This window comes from Theropithecus gelada, chromosome 10 (genome assembly GCF_003255815.1).
Source record: "Theropithecus gelada isolate Dixy chromosome 10, Tgel_1.0, whole genome shotgun sequence".
Lineage (NCBI taxonomy): Eukaryota > Metazoa > Chordata > Mammalia > Primates > Cercopithecidae > Theropithecus > Theropithecus gelada.
Window position 1 is genome coordinate 32836261 of NC_037678.1, and position 19834 is coordinate 32856094.

At 51.5% G+C, this 19834-nt stretch overlaps 1 protein-coding gene across 6 annotated transcripts in view; it reads left to right on the forward strand.

Annotated features, from left to right (window-relative positions):
* The window catches only part of MED15 (mediator complex subunit 15), an 86729-nt gene that overhangs the window by 60219 nt on the left and 6676 nt on the right, over positions 1-19834 (forward strand). For 4 of the 6 annotated variants that reach the window (XM_025400728.1, XM_025400732.1, XM_025400730.1 and 1 more), the window contains 3 exons: positions 2029-2267; positions 4114-4467; positions 6111-6218. In XM_025400728.1, the coding sequence (XP_025256513.1) occupies positions 2029-2267; positions 4114-4467; positions 6111-6218 (701 nt within the window). Of the gene's footprint in view, positions 1-2028; positions 2268-4113; positions 4468-6110; positions 6219-13441; positions 13562-19834 lie in introns of all 6 variants that reach the window. The other 2 variants (XM_025400727.1, XM_025400731.1) reach the window with 2 other exon arrangements.

Here is a 19834-nt window from a genome sequence, read left to right on the forward strand (position 1 = left end):
GGCACAGTGACCCATGCCTGTAATCTCAACACTTTGTGAAGTCGAGGCAGGAGGATCACTTGAACCCAGGAGTTTGAGATCAGCCTGGGCAACAAAGTGAGACTGTCTCTACAAAAATTTTACAAATTAGTTGGGTCTGCTGGCATGCACCTGTAGTTCCAGCTGCTCGAGAGGCTGAGGCAGGAGGGTCACTTAAGCCCAGGAGGTCAAGGGTGCAGTGAGCCACAATGGCACCATTTCAGTCCAGCCTGGGCAACAGAGTGAAATCCCATCTCAAAAAAAAAAAAAAATCTTACACCCATCAGAATTGCTAAAATGAATAGTGACAGCCTCAAATCTTGGTGACAGAGAAACTGAATCACTCATATTGCTGGTCAGAATGTAAAGTGGTTTTACCTTCTTTCAAAATGAAATATGCAACTCTGCAGTTACACTCTTGGGTATTTTTCCTAGAGAAATGAAAACCTCGTGGCCGGGCGCGGTGGCTCAAGCCTGTAATCCCAGCACTTTGGGAGGCCGAGACGGGCGGATCACGAGGTCAGGAGATCGAGACCATCCTGGCGAACATGGTGAAACCCCGTCTCTACTAAAAAATACAAAAAACTAGCCGGGCGAGTGGCGGGCGCCTGTAGTCCCAGCTACTCGGGAGGCTGAGGCAGGAGAATGGCGTAAACCCGGGAGGCGGAGCTTGCAGTGAGCTGAGATCCGGCCACTGCACTCCAGCCTGGGTGACAGAGCGAGACTCCGTCTCAAAAAAAAAAAAAAAAAAAAAAAAAAAAACCTCGCATAAAAACCCAGGCACAAATTTTAACAGCAGCTTTATTTGTGGTAGCCCAAATCTGCAGTTACCCAAATGTCCTTCATGTGAATAGTTAAACACAGTGTGAGGTGCTTGTACCATGGAATACCCTGGCAGTACAAGGAAGGAACTGTTGCTAGAACTACAACCTGTATGCTGAATGTAAAAAGCCAAAGGTTCATACTGTATGGTTCCATTTTTGAAATATTATATGTAATTTAGAAATGACAAAATTTTAGAAATGGAGGATGCTGCAGTAGTTGCCAGAGTTTGTGGGTCAGGGTTGCTGAGAGAGGTGGCAACATGAGGGATCCTTGTGGTATGGGAACTGTGTAGTGTATTGACTGGTGGTGACTGAACCCACCCAGGTGGTTAAATTGTCCAGAACTGAGTACACACACCCACACAAGTGAGCACACATCGTGGTTATGATACCTTGTAATTTTGTAGAATGTTACCATTGGAGGAAACGGCAAAGTATACAAAGGATTTCTCCATATTTCTTTAATACAGCTATATTGAGACATCATTCTCTTCAGCATACAATTCACCCATCTGAAGTGCTCCACTCGGTAGGTTTTAGTGTAACTCACAGAGTTGTGCAGCCATCATCACAATTTTAGAACATTTTTATGTTCACCCCAAAAGAAACCTTACCTCAGAAAATCTTGTAATTGACTGTTCATATAAGCAGTTTTCATAATAGCCACAAAGTAGAAGCAGCCCAAATGTTCATCAGCTGATGAATGGATAAATAAAACACAGGAAATCGGTGTTGTAGAATACTATTTGGCGATAAAAATAACACGGAAAAGCTGATACATGCCACGACATGGGCGAACTCGTAACTATTATGCTAAAGAAGCTAGTCACAAAACAGCACATGTTCAGTGCCATTCGTACAGAGTCCAGAAGTGGCCAATCCATAGAGACAGAGAGGAGATTACTGATTTCCAGAGTCTAGGCTTCTTATCTATCCAAAAGACTCAGTTGTCCCTTTTCTTTTCTCTTTGGTTATTACAGAGTAACTCGTGATAGGAAATTCCAAAATCAACACAAATGCTACTTCGTATTCTATCTTTCTGTCTGTGGTAAATGGAACGTTCAGATTCCAGCGGCAGCCGTGGCAGTGGAGACTTTGCTGGCTGTTTTGTCCCTCGCTGTGCAGCCCTGCAGCGTTTCTGGAAACCTGCCTTGTGGACTGACTGGCAACTCTGGTCTTTTCTCAGCCCAGCTGCAGCTCCAGCAGGTGGCGCTGCAGCAGCAGCAGCAACAGCAGCAATTCCAGCAGCAGCAGCAGGCGGCGCTACAGCAGCAGCAGCAGCAGCAACAGCAGCAGTTCCAGGCTCAGCAGAGTGCCATGCAGCAGCAGTTCCAAGCAGTAGTGCAGCAGCAGCAGCAGCAGCTCCAGCAGCAACAGCAGCAGCAGCAGCATCTAATTAAATTACATCATCAAAATCAGCAACAGGTACCAGGTCCCCTGTTCCTGCTCTTGGCCTCCCTCCTGCAATGTGAGCCCTGGGCTGGCATCAGTCACGATGCTGGGTGCAGTGCACGGAGCCACCCGTGTCAAGGGTCCTCTTGACACATGTGTGCCTGCCTTTTTCCATGGGCTTCTCAAAAAGTCTGGGACAAGGCTGGGCCCAGTGGCTCATGCCTATAATCCCAGCACTTTGGGAAACTGAGGCAGGCGGATCACCAGGTCAAGAGTTCGAGACGAGCCTGGCCAGCATGGTGAAACCCCGTCTAAAAATACCCCGTCTACTAAAAATACAAAAAATTAGCTGGACATGGTGGCGCACACCTATAATCCCAGCTATTCGGGAGGCTGAGTCAGGAGAATTGCTAGAACCTGGGAGGCGGAGGTTGCAGTGAGCCGAGATCGCACCACTGCACTCCAGCCTGGGTGACAGCAAGACTCCGTCTCAAAAAAAAAAAAAAAAAAAGGAAAGAAAAAAGAAAAGTCTGAGACAGGTAGGAAAAACAGGACCTGACTCACTAGGAAGGTTCTGTGATCGAGCCCTTCCATTTGTGCTCGGGGCATCTGGCGGCAGGCCTCCTGTGTGCTTCAGGGGCTGCGAGGGATTCAAACAAGAGTGAGCTGAAGCAAGAAGTGAGATGAACACTCTGAGGCTTGGGACTACTTGAGCCACTGTGGACCATTTTGGCTGAGGACACATGTGCCTCCTGTTTATCTCTGTGTCTTGGGTTCTGGGCTCAGTGTTAGTCAGCCTCCAGCTGGTGTTCCATGGGGTGATGGTGATGTCATGTTAGCAGCACTGCTTCTCAGAAGTTGTTCAGCTTCCTGTGGTTTCCATAGAGAGTCTAGACATGTTAAACATCTGCCCTCACAGCAGGTCTTGGTTGGGAGAGGAAAGCCCCAAAGGGCCCCCACCACCCTCCTACTCCTTCAGGCCTCAGCTTGCTGGGCTTCTCTGGATCTTGGGGCCCCTGTCCCAGAGTTGACAGTGCATCTGCAGCCACAGTTTTCCTTCTCATGCTAACCAGCAGATCTTGACTGTCACTGTGAGGCTCATGCCACTGACCTGTAGGGGCAAAGCAAGCATCATTACAGAGGCTTCAGAAATCTGCAGTTGCCTCAGCTTTTATCCTAGCTTCCATGGAGCTATACCTGTTCATTGTCACCTTTTGCTGAAGCTTCTAGATATGTCCTCTGAACCATCCTAGTGGAATGGTAGACCAGAGCCCAGGCACACGCTTGGTGCCTCCTCAGTGTCAGGAAGGCAGCTGGTGTTGGCCTCGGGGGCCCAGAGTCTTTCTATGGGAGATGTGCCTCTCCCCGTGTGAGTGAGAGGTCAGCCTGTCAGCTCAGGAAGGCCTTTTTTTTTCTTTTCTTTTCTTTTTTTTTTTTCGAGACTTTTTCTGAGTCTTACTGTGTAGCCCAGGCTGGAGTGCGGCGGCGTGATCTTAGCTCACTGCAACCTCCACTCCGCCGGTTCAAGTGATTCTCTTGCCTCAGCCTCCCAGGTAGCGCTCCTGCCTCAGCCTCCCAAGTAGTTGGGATTACAGGTGTGAGCCACCATGCCTGGCTAATTTTTGTATTTTTAGTAGAGACAGGGTTTCGCCGGGTTGTCCAGGCTGGTCTCGAACTCCTGACCTCAGGTGATCTGCCCACCTTGGCCTCCCAAAGTGCTGGGATTATAGGCATGAGCCACTGCACCCAGCCAGGAAGGCCTTCTTGATGGCTCTGCAGATGGCCACCTGGGCTTCCTGGGGCCCAGAGTGTCACAGGGAGGAGCTGGTACCACAGAGGCAAATGAGCGATAACCGAGTGCTGCTTGGTCTGTCTCTAGATACAGCAGCAGCAGCAGCAGCTGCAGCGAATGGCACAGCTGCAGCTCCAGCAACAGCAACAGCAGCAGCAGCAGCAGCAGCAACAGCAGCAGCAGCAGGCTTTGCAGGCCCAGCCGCCAATTCAGCAGCCACCGATGCAGCAGCCACAGCCTCCGCCCACCCAAGCTCTGCCCCAGCAGCTGCAGCAGATGCATCATCCACAGCACCACCAGCCGCCACCACAGCCCCAGCAGCCTCCTGTTGCTCAGAACCAACCATCACAACTCCCGCCACAGTCACAGACCCAGCCTTTGGTGTCACAGGCACAAGCTCTCCCTGGACAAATGTTGTATACCCAACCACCACTGAAATTTGTGAGTACCTGTGGCCCGCAGTGGAGCACATGCAGCCCATGACTCTGTCAGTAGTTTCTAGACTCTTTGACTAGAGATAGCATGTCCTATTCTTCAAGTGCTGAGACTTCAGGCAGCCCTTGCCCCTTGCCAGCCCTGCTGATTCTAGCATGGCTCAGCAGGGAAGCATGTGTTTTGCGTTTTGTGTTCTGAGAGCTGCTTCTGCACCCTGCGCAGGGTGCTGGCTGCTGCTGCTGCTGGGGCACCAAGTCGCATTCCAAGCAGTGTGGCTGATTGCAGCAGTTCTGTGGGCCCTTTCAGGGTGTGAGCACTTCGACTAATGGGCACCACATGGAAGAATGTGCCAGCTCCATTAGTATCTGGTGGTTTGCCAACTGCTCAGAGTTAATGTTCTAAGCAAATATCTTTTTTGTTTTCTTTACACTCTGCCAAGTCTCAGGAGAACAAAGTTCATTACTGTATTTTCGAGGGGAGTATTAATATAAAATACTTTTATTCCCAGTCTCATTTTGTATCTCTGCACAAAGCCAGTCTACTCAGTGACATTGGCACAGAGGATAGAGTATGATCACCAGGATGGAGGTAGCTGCATCAAGGGGCCATTTGGATAACTCTGGCTCACTTGGTTTTTGTGGCCTTTTCTATTTGTGATTCATGAGTGGAGTGGGGCCTGAGCCAAATGTAGGGGTGAACAAGAGGCCTCACAGGCAGGCTGGAAGTCCAGGAGAGTTGTGAGGAGCAGATACGGTCACTCATCTGTCACCTGGGAGTCAACACACTGCCTGACCCCTGGGACTGTGCAGAATGAAACCCTTGTGTGCTGCATGGTGGAATGTGCCCTGGCAGGGTTTGCCCTGGTGGCTTGGAGATGTCTAAGGAAGAGCCCCCTGTGTGGTAGTGCGGGCCCATCTCGTCCCTCTGGAGACCCCTCCATGCAGTGGCTCCACAGTTGCCCCTTTTGCCCAAGCTTGCCCCCCACCCCCACTTTTTTTTGTTTTGAAGACAGGGTCTCTCTATGTTGTCCAGGCTGGAGTGCACTGACGTGATCAGACCTCCCTCGCTCAAGCGATTCTCCCACCTCAGCCTCCCAAGTAGCTGGGACTACAGGCGTGCATCCCCACATCTAGCCAAATTTTTGTATATTTTGTAGAGATGGGGTTTGACCATGTTGCCCAGGCTAGTTTTGATCTCCTGGACTTAAGCGATCCGCTGGCCTCGGCCTCCCAGAATGCTGAGAATACAGACAGGAGCTTCTATGCCCTGCCCTCTGCTGGCCAGCTGACCCACCTTCAACAAATCAGGCTGAGTGAGGCTCTCATGGACCATCAGCATGCTTGGCCCAGAGGATGAGCAGGCTAGGCTGTAAGCTCTGCATTGGAAGCTGTCAGTGCTTATGGTGATAGCTGGTGCTGAGGGATGTGTGGAGACATCCCAGTGGGAGGGCCACACTGCCACTTGCCAGAATTGGATTTGAGCTAATGGGATCCTAGATGGCTAGTGAGGTGACATCACAGCACATGAAGTCATGAAAGTCCCATTCCTCATCTCAAGAAAGGCTCCATTTCCTAAGCTCCCGCAGGAGGACTGGGTTCTGCTCTCTGACCCAGGTGGCTCCAAATCACATTCTCTCTTTCTCCCTCAAGGTCCGAGCTCCGATGGTGGTGCAGCAGCCCCCCGTGCAGCCCCAGGTGCAGCAGCAGACGGCAGTACAGACAGCTCAGGCTGCCCAGATGGTGGCTCCCGGAGTCCAGGTGAGGGCCTGGGGGTGGAGGGCTCCATAGTCACCAGCAGGTGCATGGTCACCTGCACATGGAGTGCTACAGTGAGGATTCTGGTTGGATTAGGGGCTGGGGGCTAAGTTGGTAAAGCAGTTGCTTCTCTCCCCCTTGCACTCTGCAAGACACCCCTGGAGTCCTTGGGGTGGGCAGCTCTGCTTGGTCATGTCTAGGACCCACCAGTCTCATAGTGCGTGTCGTTTCCAGCTTTGCTTGGGCATCCTTCATCATCCCTCTTCCTTGCCACTCTGAGTGACTCAGGGAACATGTATCAGAGAGTAGAAGGCTGCAGTTTTGTCCTCACCTCTCACGTTCCATTTGAGAGTCTGAGTACAGAGCTGACCAGGGTGGAGGGCAGCTTTCTAGACACTCGGAAGCAGATGGGAGCCACATGCAGCAGGAGTGAGGGAGAGGGCATCCTGGTGCTCACCTGCACTCGGGGACTCTGGTGCTGTGTGGTGAGAAGCGTGCCGCTCCCGTGTTGCTGAGCTTGCTGGTGTGTCACATGTGTGGAACATGTGTGTGTCTCTATGTGTCACGTGTCAATGGAATGCAGATGGCCTCACCTGGCCTCCTAGCGTCCTGGGATTGGAGTCCCAGGGTTTCTGTACCTTCTCCTATAGCCCCTCCTCTCCTTACTGCCACTGAGGTGGGGAGACGTACGGTCTGGGGCTTCAGTTTTTCCACTTTCCACATGATGGTGGAAACACTGTTGGTCCTGACTTGGAGGGGGTGTTGCCTTTAGAAAGAGTCAGAATGTGCTAGTTGATGTGATAAGACTGTGGCTGGGTCCCAGCCCACAGCTGGCAGTGCGCCTGCACTTTGCTGTCGTCTTAAGGGTGGCAGGCTTCATCTCACACCTGGGGGGTGCTCAGCAATGTCCTTCCTGGTGCCTGCTACCTCTTTTAAGTCCCTGGGAAGCTGTCTGAGGAGGGAATCTGAGGTGTTTAGCTGCAGCTGAGGTTAGCATCCTACCTTGGCATGGCACCAAATGACTTGGGGCCAGGGTCCCCATGTCACATTCTTACTTAGGTGGAGCCCTGTATGAAACATACCACAGAACTCACGTTTACTTACAACTGGGGGAGGCTGACCACTTCGTGTGACAAAGTTGGAGGTCTCTGCCACCTCCCTGTGTGTCTCGGCATGTCCTCAGGCCTCCGGGGGGGCTCCCTTGTCCTGGGCTCATGCAGAGGAGGGATGTGGTGTGTTCACAGTCAGCTTAGTGGTGGCACATAGTGACCGCCCAGCCAGTGGAAGCTGCTGCCTTTGCCTCTTTGGACCGTCGCTCCTCTGTTCAGGACCTTACTTCATGGAAACTTTTGAGATGGAGTCTCTATCGCCAGGCTGGAGTACAGTGGCACGATCTTGGCTCAGTGCAACCTCTGCCTCCCGGGTTCAAGTGATTCTCCTGCGTCAGCTTCCCAAGTAGCTGGGACTACAAGTGCTGCGCACCACCATGCCAGGCTAATTTTTGTATTTTTAATAGAGACAGAGTTTCACCATGTTGGCCAAAATGGTCTCAATCTCTTGACCTCGTGATCCGCCCACCTTGGCCTCCCAAAGTGCTGAGATTACAGGCATGAGCCACTGTGCCCGGCCAGAAACTTCTATACTGCAGGTCAAGCCCAGCAGGAAAGCAAGAACTGCTCTTTCCTTCCTTCCTTCCTTTCCTTCCTTTCCTTCCTTTCCTTCCTTTCCTTCCTTTCCTTCCTTTCCTTCCTTTCCTTCCTTCCTTCCTTTCTTTCTTTTCTTTCTTTCTTTCTTTTCTTTCTTTCTTTTCTTTTTTTCTTTTTTTTTTTTTTTTTTTTGAGATAGAGTCTCACTCTGTCATCCGGGCTGGGTTGCAGTTGCGCGATCTCGGCTCACTGCAACCTCTGCCTCCTGGGTTCAGGCGATTCTTGTGCCTCAGCCTCCCAAGTAGCTGGGACTACAGACACACACCACCACACCTGGCTAATTTTTGTATTTTTAGTAGCAATAGGGTTTCACCACGTTGGCCAGGCTGGTTTGAACTCCTGACCTCAAGTGATTCACCCGCCTCAGCCTCCCAAAGTGCTGGGATTACAGGCATGAGCCATCACTCCCAGCCTAGAACTCCTGCCTCCCTCCCTCCCTCCCTCCTTCCCTCCTTCCTTTTTTTTTTTTTTTTTTTTTTTTTTTGGACAAAGTCTTGCTCTGTCACCTAGGCTAGAGTGGCTGGAGTGCAATGGTGCAATCTTGGCTCACTACAGCCTCCATCTGCCAGATTCAAGCAGTTGTCCTGCTTTTGCTCCCAAGTAGCTGGGACTACAGGCATGCGCCACTATGCCCAGCTAATTTATTTTATTTTATTTTATTTTATTTTATTTTTTGTATTTTTAGTAAAGATGGGCCAGGCTGGTCCTAAGCTCCTGACTTCAAGTGATCCACCTGCCTCAGCCTCCCAAGGTGCTGGGATTACAGGCATGAGCCACTGTGCCCAGCCAAACTTTCCATTTCTTGGTATTTGGAAAGTGAACAGCCATGGAACAGCCCATGTTCTCAGCTGGTGCAGGCCCAGCTGGTACGTTCGTTAGGCTTCTAGCTCAAGGAAGTGTCCGCTCTGCAGTCTCACTGGCATCCCATCACCTTCCAGAAGCAGGATGCCAGTTGTGTGTGCTCATGGCCCATGCTGAGCCTGTCCTTGAAGCGCTGGTCTTCCTGTCAGTTTCTCCACCCCTTGTTTCATGTGGAGGTCCCCGCCCAGCTGGCACAGGAAGGATGGAGAGTGGTTACCACTGTGGTTCATTGCCGAGTGAGTTTAGTGTTTTAAGAATCATTGCCTACCTGCCCTGTGGCACCATGTGCTGCCTTGCGGGGGATTCCCAAGTGCTAGTGGCAGAGGAGCCTTGTAGTTTCTCAAAGTCCAGCAGTGGGTAGGGCGTATCTATGAGGTGCTTCTCAGTCCAAATGTAGCACCTTGAAATTCTGTAACCTGCATTCTGCTGGTTTTCTCTCAGAGCTTGGTCTTGCCTTGTTGCAAGCAGTGCAGTTTCTTGGGGGCTGATTGGACACCCTCACTGTATTGTTCCACCAATAGCAGCTCCCCCTGCTGGGGGATGGGGGGGTTTGGGCGCAGCAAGTGCTCTGAGGGGCCCTCTGGATTGATGATCTTCTTTTGAATCTTGAATTGGCACAGTGACCAGGTGAGGCTACGGTACTCTGATCTAAAAACTTTAAAAGTATGTGTGGTAACTGTAGAACCCAGAAAGTGGAGAGGAATAGAAGTAAGAGAACCATTCCATGAGAGAGAAGGTCTGGTGTCCTTTCTGGTTCTGGCCATAATCAAGGCCATGCTATCCTGCGGTTTTTGTGCAGCATCTTCCACATCAACATGGGATGAAATGTTCTCCTTTAATTAGAAAGCCCTGGTCGACGCCAAGGGACTCTCATCATACTCTGTGAATGTCTCCTGCCGTCCTCAGTTACCGTCTTGTTCTTGGACCTTGTAATAATTTCCAATTTTTTGCTGTTACCAATGACACATATCTTGATGTCCTAGATTGTTCCTAGATTGTTCCTGAAACTAATAGAGGTGAGTGACTGGTTCACTTTGAGGGCCTTCAGATCTGATCAGCCACCATCTAACCAGGAGGTCAGAGATGCAGATTGGAGCTCCCCTTGTGTTGTTCACACAGTGGACATCAGGACGTGGTGACCACGTGTTGCAGCTTTGTATGTGTAAGCTGCTGCATGCTGTGGAAACAGGCCTCTGAGTTCATGAATGAAATTCTGGGATTGGGGGCCCCAGTGCAGGCAGCCCTCCATGCCCTGTCTCTCAAGTCCATCTTAGAGCCGAAGAGAGGCGCCCTGTTAGGCCCTTTGCAGTACTGTGGTGATGGGTGTGGTAAAGGGTAGCCTGGGACTGAGTATTCTAGAAAAATTGCTCAGCCTTGTGCTGTGCACACCTGGTTCTCTTTCCAGTGTTATTTATTAGCTGAGAAGGGCGATGTCACCCACAGGGGGATTTAGCAGGACACAGCAGACTTCTCTTTCTCCCCTGTAAAACCAGGACATGCCAGGCACAGTGGCTCATGCCTGTAATCCCAACACTTTGGGAAAAGAGGTGAGAGGATCACTTGAGACCAGGAGTTCAAAACTATCCTGGGCAACACAGCAAGACCCTGTCTCTACAAAAAAATAAAAATAAAAAATTAGCTGGGCACAGTGGTGCATGTCTGCAGTCCCAGCTACTCGGGAGGCTGAGATGGGAGGATGATGCAAGCCCAGGGGTTTGAGGCTGCAGTGAGCTGTGATGACAGCATTGCACTGTAGCTTGGGAGACAGAGCAAGACTCTTGTCTCTTTAAAAAAGCAAGAAACAGGACAGAATGCATCTTGTTTTCTTTTTTTTTTTTTTTTTTTTTTTTTTAAGCCAGGGGTTCGGGCGGGGCGCGGTGGCTCAAGCCTGTAATCCCAGCACTTTGGGAGGCCGAGGCGGGCGGATCACGAGGTCAGGAGATCGAGACCATCCTGGCTAACACGGTGAAACCCCGTCTCTACTAAAAAATACAAAAAAACTAGCCGGGCGCGGTGGCGGGCGCCTGTAGTCCCAACTACTCGGGAGGCTGAGGCAGGAGAATGGCGTGAACCCGGGAGGCAGAGCTTGCAGTGAGCTGAGATCCAGCCACTGTACTCCAGCCTGGGTGGCAGAGCGAGACTCTGTCTCAAAAAAAAAAAAAAAAAAGACAGAGGCTCTTACTCTGTCACCCAGGCTGGAGTGCAATAGCGCAATCTCAGCTCACTGCAATCTCCGCCTACTGGGTTCAAGAGATTCTCCTGCCTCAGCCTCCCAAGTAGCTGGTATTACAGGCTTGTGCCTGGCTAATTTTGTATTTTTAGTAGAGACAGGGTTTTCTCGCTCGTCTTGAATTCCCGACCTCAGGTGATCCACCCACCTTGGCCTCCCAAAGTGCTGGGATTACAGGCATAAGTCACTGTGCCGGGTTTTTGTTTTTTGTTTTTTGTTTGTTTGTTTTTGTTTTTTTGTTTTTTTTGAGACAGTCTTGCTCTGTTGCCCAGGCTGGAGTGCATTGGCTCGATCTTGGCTCACTGCAACCCCACCTCCTGGGTTCAAGCAATTCTCTTGTCTCAGCTTCCCAAGTGGCTGGGATTACAGGTATGCGCCATCACACCTGGCTAATGTTTGTATTTTTAGTAGAGACGGGGTTTCGTTATGTTGGCCAGGCTGGTCTTGAACTCCTGGCCTCAAGAGATGTGCCCACTTTGGCCTCCCAAAGTGCTGCAATTACAGGCGTAAGCCACTGTACCTCGCCATGCATCTCATTTTCAAACAGTCCTTATAATACTTTGTCGTTTAACCTTCTGTTCTTTTTTTTTTTTTTTTTTTTTTTTTTCCTTCTGTTCTTTTAGTATGTGAAAACCAAACTCTAATTTACAAGTCACAAAGGATTATCAAAGACAGACCTCCATTATAGACATGTATGTGGCATTGCTGATTCACAGCTGCTCTACTGAAGCCTTGGCCACCCTGGAGGACCCTCTCTCTTTTCTGTGGATCCTTCTGCACAGTGACTGCAGTGGGGAGAGTCAGACCTGGGAGCGGGGAGAGGTTTTTTGGACTCCTCTCTGGGTAGATGTGTGTTGGGAAGTAGTGAAGTGTTGTTGAGAGCTGCCTGGCTTGTCGGATCCAGTAGACATAACTGGTGCTTTTGGGTTGGCATTTGTAGTTGAAACAAATTGGGCTTTCCTTATCAGGAGTTCTCAGTTATAAGAATACCAGTCAGCAGTACATTAGACTTAAGCTTTGCCTTCCTTGTGTTTTTTTGTTTGTTTTTCTCTTCCTGGAAAAAAGTTTGCTTCTCTCATACCATCTGACTTACTTCCAGGCTTTTCTCCCTTGTGGAACGAGTGCTGTTGAGCACTGCTGCACTCTCAGACGGGCTCCTCCGAAGTGCCGCAGGTAGTGGTAAATAGACTCTTACCCCATTGGGATCGCTTCTTTGTTTCTCACCCCCAGTTAGTTAATTTGTTGTTCTGGCTGCAGGAGGAACGAGTGAGGTTCTGGTTGGCCTCTGCTAGGCTGTGTCACCCCGTCTTCTCGTGCCTCCTGTGTGTGCCCATGGTTGCGAGTGTGGGCCCTGTGTGTGAGGCCACAGGTCTCCCTGCAGCCACTCTCCTGCTGGAGCTCTGTTACTGGCATCCGTCGCTGCCTGCACTGAAGGCTGGCAGCACCTTCCGGAGCTTGGGACCCAGAGCACAGCCTCCCACCATGAGATGTGTTGTTTTTCCGTGGATCAGTCCTGCTTTCTTTCTGAGCCTGGCGTGTTTTATTCTAGTTTGTTACCATCCTAAGTGCCTGTAGGCCTTGCTCTCTAGAAACGAGACTCGGGCCCTATCCCCAACTCAAAACCCAGAGCAAGAGTGGTCGGGCCTGGGCCCACAACAGTGCTCAGCTGCCCTGCTGCCTTTGTAGTTCAAGAAGTGTCCATTGATGAGGGAAATGGTCCTGGCTCATACTGGAGTTCCTGACTCACATCCCTGTGGAGGTGAACTTCCTCATCAGGGCGGAGGCCTGCCAAGCAGTCCCCCTAGGCTTCTCTTGCTCACCTTTGCCCATTTTTGTTCTGAAAGAAAACCAGTTCCTCAATAGATACCAGAACCAGCAGCCTCAGGCCTGGAGGAGGAGAGGTGGATGATTTGGGTTTGGGCTGTAAGAAGTGTGCCACTGAGAAGAAAGGATGCTGTGAGCAGGCTTACCTGAGCTCATGGTTCAGTGGGAGTCGAGTATTCTCATCACAAGCTTTGGTGGAATGTACTCTTGACGTCTGTCCCCGGGAGCCTGGTCTCCAGAAACACCAGCGCCAGCCCTCAAGGTCTGGCTCTGATGGTTCTGTGGGCTGTAGAATTCTAATCTGTTAGTGAGGTGTGTTCAGAAGTGTGTTGAGGACACCAGTGCAGGAGAGTAGCCAATAGAATAGAAAGGTCTGGAAGCAGCATTCTTGGCAAATCTTCTAGATTCCCAATGCCCAGGTAGACCTGGAGGTGCTGTGGGCTTGAATGTGTGGGCGGCCTCCCCTCCCAGGCTGCCCCGAGCTGTCCAAGGGTTCCTCACCCTGGTGCTCCTTCTTGCAGAGGCTACACATGTCCTCTCCACCTGCCCAGGCACTGAGTTTCTTTGTTGCGATCACCTTGTCTGTTGTCCCTCTGTCCTCAAAGATGATCACGGAAGCCTTGGCCCAAGGTGGGATGCACATAAGAGCCCGGTTCCCGCCTACCACCGCTGTGTCCGCCATCCCGTCAAGCTCCATCCCTTTGGGCAGACAGCCCATGGCACAGGTATTTAACGGGGCAGCGCCCAGGGCACGGCTGGGAGCTCGGGGCGTCCTCTGAGCGCCTTTGTAAAGCACACCTGTCATTATCATTGCCGGTGACTTCCTTTATGGTGGCTTTCAGAGTGCCAAACCCACAGTCACCTTTTTTTTTTTTTTTTTTTAAATGAAGCTAAGCCCAGCTTGTGCTTCTTGAGAGGATATGAATAAATATCTGGGTCTTTTCAGCTTAAAATAGTTATACTGTACGCATTTTCATGACAAAAATAAAACAGAAGCTAAGCAAAAGTTTTGCTTTCTAGAGCTGTGCTATCTAAGCATGTGTGGCTGTTTACATTTAAATTAACTAAAATTAGGCCGGGCACAGGGGCTCATGCCTGTAATCCCAACACCTTAGGAGGCCGAGATGGGAGGATCACTTGAGGCTGGGAGTTTGAGACAAGCCTGGTTCACATAGCGACATACTCTCTAATTATATATACATATATGTTTTATTTTTCATGGGAAAAAAAATATATATATGTGTGTGTGTATTTTTTTTATTTTTTGAGACAGAGTCTCGCTCTCTGGCCCAGTCTGGAGTGCAATGGCACAATCTCGGCTCACTGCAAGATCTGCCTCCTGGGTTTGCACCATTCTTCTGCCTCAGCCTCCTGAGTAGCTGGGACCACAGGCGCCCGCCACCATACTCGGCTAAATTTTTGTATTTTTAGTAGAGACGGGGTTTCACCGTGTTAGCCAGGATGGTGTTGATCTCCTGACCTCGTGATCCACCCGCCTCAGCCTCCCAAAGTGCTGGAATTACAGGCATGAGCCACCGCGCCCGGCCATATATTTTAAAAATGGAAAAAAAAAAAAAAAAACCCAAAAGTCAACTAAAATTAAATAAAATGAAAAAATGCAGTTCCTCAGTTGTACCAAATAAATTTCAAGCCCTCATTTGCCCACAGGGAAGCTAGTGGCTGCTGCAGTGGATAGCACAGACTCCAGAACGTGGCCTTTGTGGCCAAGATGGCATTGGGCCATGCTGTTGTAGAGTTTGCTGTGTAGAGTGTGTAATTTGTAATACACATCCCCTTTCTAGGTAGAGGTAGACTTCTGTGTACATTTTGCTTTTCAGGGATATGAATTCCCGGCTTCTCTTTATTGTATGAAATTTGGAATTGCTCCATGGTACAGTCATTTGTTTAACAAGTAGTTACCACATGCATTCTGTGTGCCAGGCACTGTGCTAAGGTTCTGAGAATAAAATGATGCTGAAGTTCTCTAATCATACAGGCTTTCCATTTTAGTGGGTTTGTTGTGGAAACCTCAAATTTGCCAAAAGAACTTTACAATTCAGTTTCTGTTTTAGGGGAAATGCCTCTATAAGCCTAGCAGACAGTGGTCCCTGCCCATCCCTGAATGCCCAGGTGCAGGCACTGCCACCACCCTGGCTTGTGCAGCGCTGTCTCTGCAGCTCTGTTCTACAGAGGAAGAAGTGGAGGCTGAGCCAGGATGGCCCTTGGTCCATGTGGGCCCAAGTCCGGTGCCACACACCACACACTGCCAAGAGAGTGGCCTGGGCCCCCATTGGGTGCATGTTAAGCTTTTGCCTTCCCTGCATACTAACCCCCTGGGTTACCCGAGATGTGCCATTTACATAGTTACTGACTGGAACTTAGGTTCTCTGGCAGGGACCTCCTTTTTGGTAGTTGTTGAATTACAGCGGGAGGAAGTGCCTGGAATTGGCTGGTGGAAAGGCTTTGGTGAAAGAGCTCTCCAGAGGAGCGGAAGTTGGGGGTGAGGAAGTAGGTTGTTTGGCTGTGGTGGAAAGGAGGCCAGTGTGGGCAGAAGCCAGGGTGCAGTTCCCCATGGCCTGGAGGCTGTGAGCTCCGGATCCACTCACATGCTGCTGGTGTCTCCTTGACCAGACAGACCCCTTTGGGTTCTGCACTCTTGTCTGCTAAAACTGCTTCTTCTCCTTTCCTGTAGCCTCTGGCTTAGTATCCACTGGGTTCACAGAATCAGGTTGGGTTGTTATGTGGAGGAATGACTTTAGTAGCAGCGTGTAGGACTGATTTTTATAAACACAAAAAGTCCCCAATGTTTTCAGTGTGTGATACGTGCCAGTGCCAGGCCTTGAGCTAAGCTCTTTGTGTACAGAGCCTCACTGTTTCTCGTTGCAGCAGGTCATAGTTCGAACATTTAGCCCCTTTTACAGACTGAGAGTGCCCCCAGGGAGCCACCAAGTCAGTATCGAGGGCTCAAATGAAACCCTTGCGCCTTGGCCTCTCAGCAGGATTCTTCTGGCAACTCCTCACTCCCCTTCCTGCTGGGCTGATGACCTGGCTCCTCCTTCTTGTTTACTGGGCACTCTCGGGTGGGCCCCCCCATTATCCCGCAAGACCAGGCTCTGTCCTGGGCTTTGGCTTGCCCATACTGTGTTGTGGGCTGGCCACTCCCCACACCCAGCTGCTGGTGTTGCCACCTAGACTTCTCATAGGCAGCCCCTCCCTCCCTCCTTCCCACCAGTTCCCAAACCCACTCAGTCTTTCCCTCCCCAACCTTCCCTGGCCCTTAGATTAAGGCTGCCCTGAGTTATGCCAGCTAATAAGTCTCACTCTCTTTAGAAGCTTCCAATCCCCATAGGCAAGGAGGTAAGGTGGAGCAGAGGAAGGATAGAGAAATATATGATGAAGCCAAAAAGTTAGTGCCTTGGAGTAAATGCCATGGAGAATTCTGGTTTGTCCTCTTTGCACTGTGTGGGTTGAGTGAGAGCACCGGCATGGGAAGATGCTGGCTAACTCCACACAGATTTAGTCACCAGGTTCCGCCCATTCGCACTGGCAGTGAGGGGCACACCTCTGAACCTTTGGGATTGTTCACTGAGGACAAATGTGGCGGCATTTAGAAAGTATTCCTTGTCCTGGCAGTAGACAAAAGCCACAGGATTTATGGAAAGAGGAAGGAAGGCACAGAACTGGGGCAAAGTTCTGGTTTTGTTTCTGTTTTGTTGTTGTTGTTGTTTATTTGTTTGTTTTTCTTTTTTTGAGACAGAGTCTCATGCTTGTCCCCCAGGTAGGAGTGCAATGGCGTGATCTTGGCTCACTGCAGCCTCCACCTCCTGGGTTCAAGTGATTCTCCTGCCTCAGCCTCCCAAGTAGCTGGAATTACAGGTGCCTGCCAGCATGCCTGGCTAATTTTTGTATTTCTAGTAGAGATGGGGTTTCACCATGTTGGCCAGGCTGGTCTTGAACTCCTAACTTCAGGTGATCCGCCCGCCTCGGCAACCCAAAGTTTTGGGATTATAGGCCTGAACCACTGCACCCAGCCTTGTTCTGTGTTTTTAAAGCAGATTTGTTCATGCTTGTCAGCTGCAAGAAAGGAAACTGGCAGGAGTTTAGGGAGGGAGAAAAGCCAATGGAGGGACACCCTGGAGTGGAGGCCTCCCTGCTGCCCAGGCAGCTGCTCTGCAGCCCTTGCTGGTCCTGGCCTTCCCCGCAGAGGGCCCTCCCCCAGCTCAGCCCTCTACGTTGGGCTGCAGTACAAGGCTCCCTGGTACAGCCTCCCATACCTGGCTGTGGGACAGCCTTGGGGACGTGAAGCATGCTGGGCCCCGTGTACCAAGGGCATTCACCTGCCCACACCAGCTGGCTCCAGAGGTGTGCTGCTGCTTTTGTGTCATTATCTTTCAATCCAGTCCCTTCCGAGAAAAGAGAGTTTATCCCAGCAACGTATCTGTTGACCTCACCGGAATTGCCCCACTGTGTCCCATCTGAGCTCTCAGGAGCCAGAACCTGCTGACTCTGGTGTGTCCAGTTGGCCATCCAGTGGCCACTGTCCTTCCAGCTGCCTGCCCTCAGCAGTCAGCAAGACGAAGTCTGGAGACCACACTGCCTGTCTGCTCTTGTTCTTTCCTTGTGGCAACAAATTGGGTCCAAGAAAACAGCTGGAGCTAAAAGAGTGGGAACGTACGTGCCCCATGGGCTCTTCTCCAGAGGGCTCGCAGGGCCCGGGCTTCCTCCCTCTGTCTTGACGGCCCATGGCTGCATCTTCCTGTAACGGTGGGCATGCCTCACGGACTCAGGCTACCAGGTCCAAGCAGGATTCTGTGCTGGGTGCATGCTGGATATGGTGCCCAGCACAGGGGCCCAGGGGGTGGCATAACCCATGCCACAATCCTCCCTTGGCAGGTGTAAGCAGGCAGTGCCTTCCTCACTAGGGGCTTGTCATTTGACTAGAGAGACACTATTGCCTCCCTGTTCCCTGCTCCAATCCCAGACCTGACATGAGCCCAAGGACTGGGAGTTTTCTTTCTCGCCTCTCTGGCTGCCTCCCTAGAGCCTAGAGCCTGTCTTTGGATGAGTCTTTGGGGAGCTGCTTCTCATCCCAGGTGCTGGACTTGGACTGCCTGCCACAAACACCTGGGCACAGGGCCTGGTTTCCTGCTCTCGTGCTCTTGGAAATGAATGGGTTCCCTTTGTTTGTTCTTCTTCCCACTAGAAATCTCCCTGCCTCCCATCCTCTGGGCTCTGCTGGCTGCCAGCTGCCAGGGTGAAAGCCGTGTTCCACTGCGCCCTGGGGAGGGCCTCTAGGGGGCACACTGAGTGCTGGAGCCTGGAGCGAGGAACGGTTCCCAGTATATGGGGGGGACCGGGGGGAGCGCGCAGTGCTGCCAGCCTTGCCTTAGGGTTCCTCTGTGGGATGGAGCTCCTTGGACCAGCCTTTCTGCCCTCCCACCTCCTCTCTGGCCCACTGTGTTCACCTGCCTTCAGCTCCAGGCTGCTGTGTGGGTCCCTTTCCCAGAAATGCAGTTCATGCCATTGTTGCTGGGGTGTTGATGTTTAACGTGCCTGAGCTCCCTTCATCACTAGGGTGACCTTGAGCAAGTCACTTCCCTCTGAGCTCCCTGTTCCCAACCTGTGACACAGGTGACAGGTGGTGTGCACTTAGAAGCTCTTTCCCTAGCAGGTGTGACATTCTTGTCCTGGGCCCTTTGCTAGTAGCTGTGACACACCGGCGCCTGCGCCCCTGGCCAAATATGACCACAGAGTGCGCAGAGCAGCAGTTCCTCTTGGTCCTTGGCCCTGTGCCCGCTAGGGGCTCATCCTTTGACTGGAGAGGCACTGTTGCCTCCCTGTTTCCTGCTCCAGTCCCAGACCCGACATGAGCCCAAGGGCTGGGAGGTTTCTTTCTCACCTCTCTGGCTGCCTCTCTAGAGCCAGTTCTGTCTTCAGATGAGTCTTTGGGGTGTTGCTTCTCATCCCAGGTGCTGGACTTGGACTGTCTACCACTGACACCTGGGCACAGGGCCTGGCTTCCTGTTCTCGTGCTCTTGGAAATGAAAGGGTGCCCTTCGTTTGTTTTTCTTCCCACTGGAAATCTCCCTGCCTCCCATCCTCTGGGTTCTGCTGGCTGCCAGCTGCCCTGGCCTGGAGCAGCTGAAGAACTGAGATAGACCTAAGTTCTGGGTGGGTGCTTGGGGGTCCCACGGGCGTGGCTGGTGAGATTGCTGCTTCGGGGCCAAAGTGGGTGCTGGGCTTCCTGAGGTTCGAGAGCAGATAAGAACTCTCGAGTGGCAATGAGGGCCGTGTGGTGGCCTTCCCTGCTCGGCGGCCTCTGCCCAGCCTGCAGCTGCCTTGCTCCTCAGAGAAATGCTGAGCTTTAGGCCGCAGACAAGAGCTGACCATCTCCTAGAAGGGCCAGCTGCTCAGGCACAGCACCTCTCTGGAAGAGGCGGTCAGAGAGAGGCGAGGGGGAGGGGCCTGACCTTCAAGCAGAAAGAGGTGAGCTTGTGAGACAGCTTTCTGGGGTGCAGGTAGAGAGCAGCAGCAAGTCAGGCACGGGTCAGGAAAGGCAGAGTGGTGACGGGGCTGCTGGGGGCTTTAGAAGGGACCCCACCACAGGGCGGGCCGTGCTCCACAGGGTTGGGCTGAGCGTGGAGCCCGAAGTCTTTACTTCCCACTCCTCGGTGCCGTCTGTGGTTCTCTGTATGGAATTTTCTGGCCTTGGGATTTTGTTGACACCTGGATGAGTCTAGAACATGTGTTCCGGTGTCTGAGACATGCCCTCACTCCCCTTCAGCCAGGGCTCTGTGCACCCCAGCACCGTGAATGCACAGGACTTTGGTGGGAGAAACCTTTGTACTTGTTCAACTCAGAATTTTAGCAAATGAAGTCACATCAGTCACAATTCTGACCTTGCTAACCTTTGCGAGAATCACCACGAGCCATTTTGCTCCACTAAGTAGAGCGATGAGGCCCGGCAGGCTGAGGCTGGGGCTCCTTTACTCTGCCCC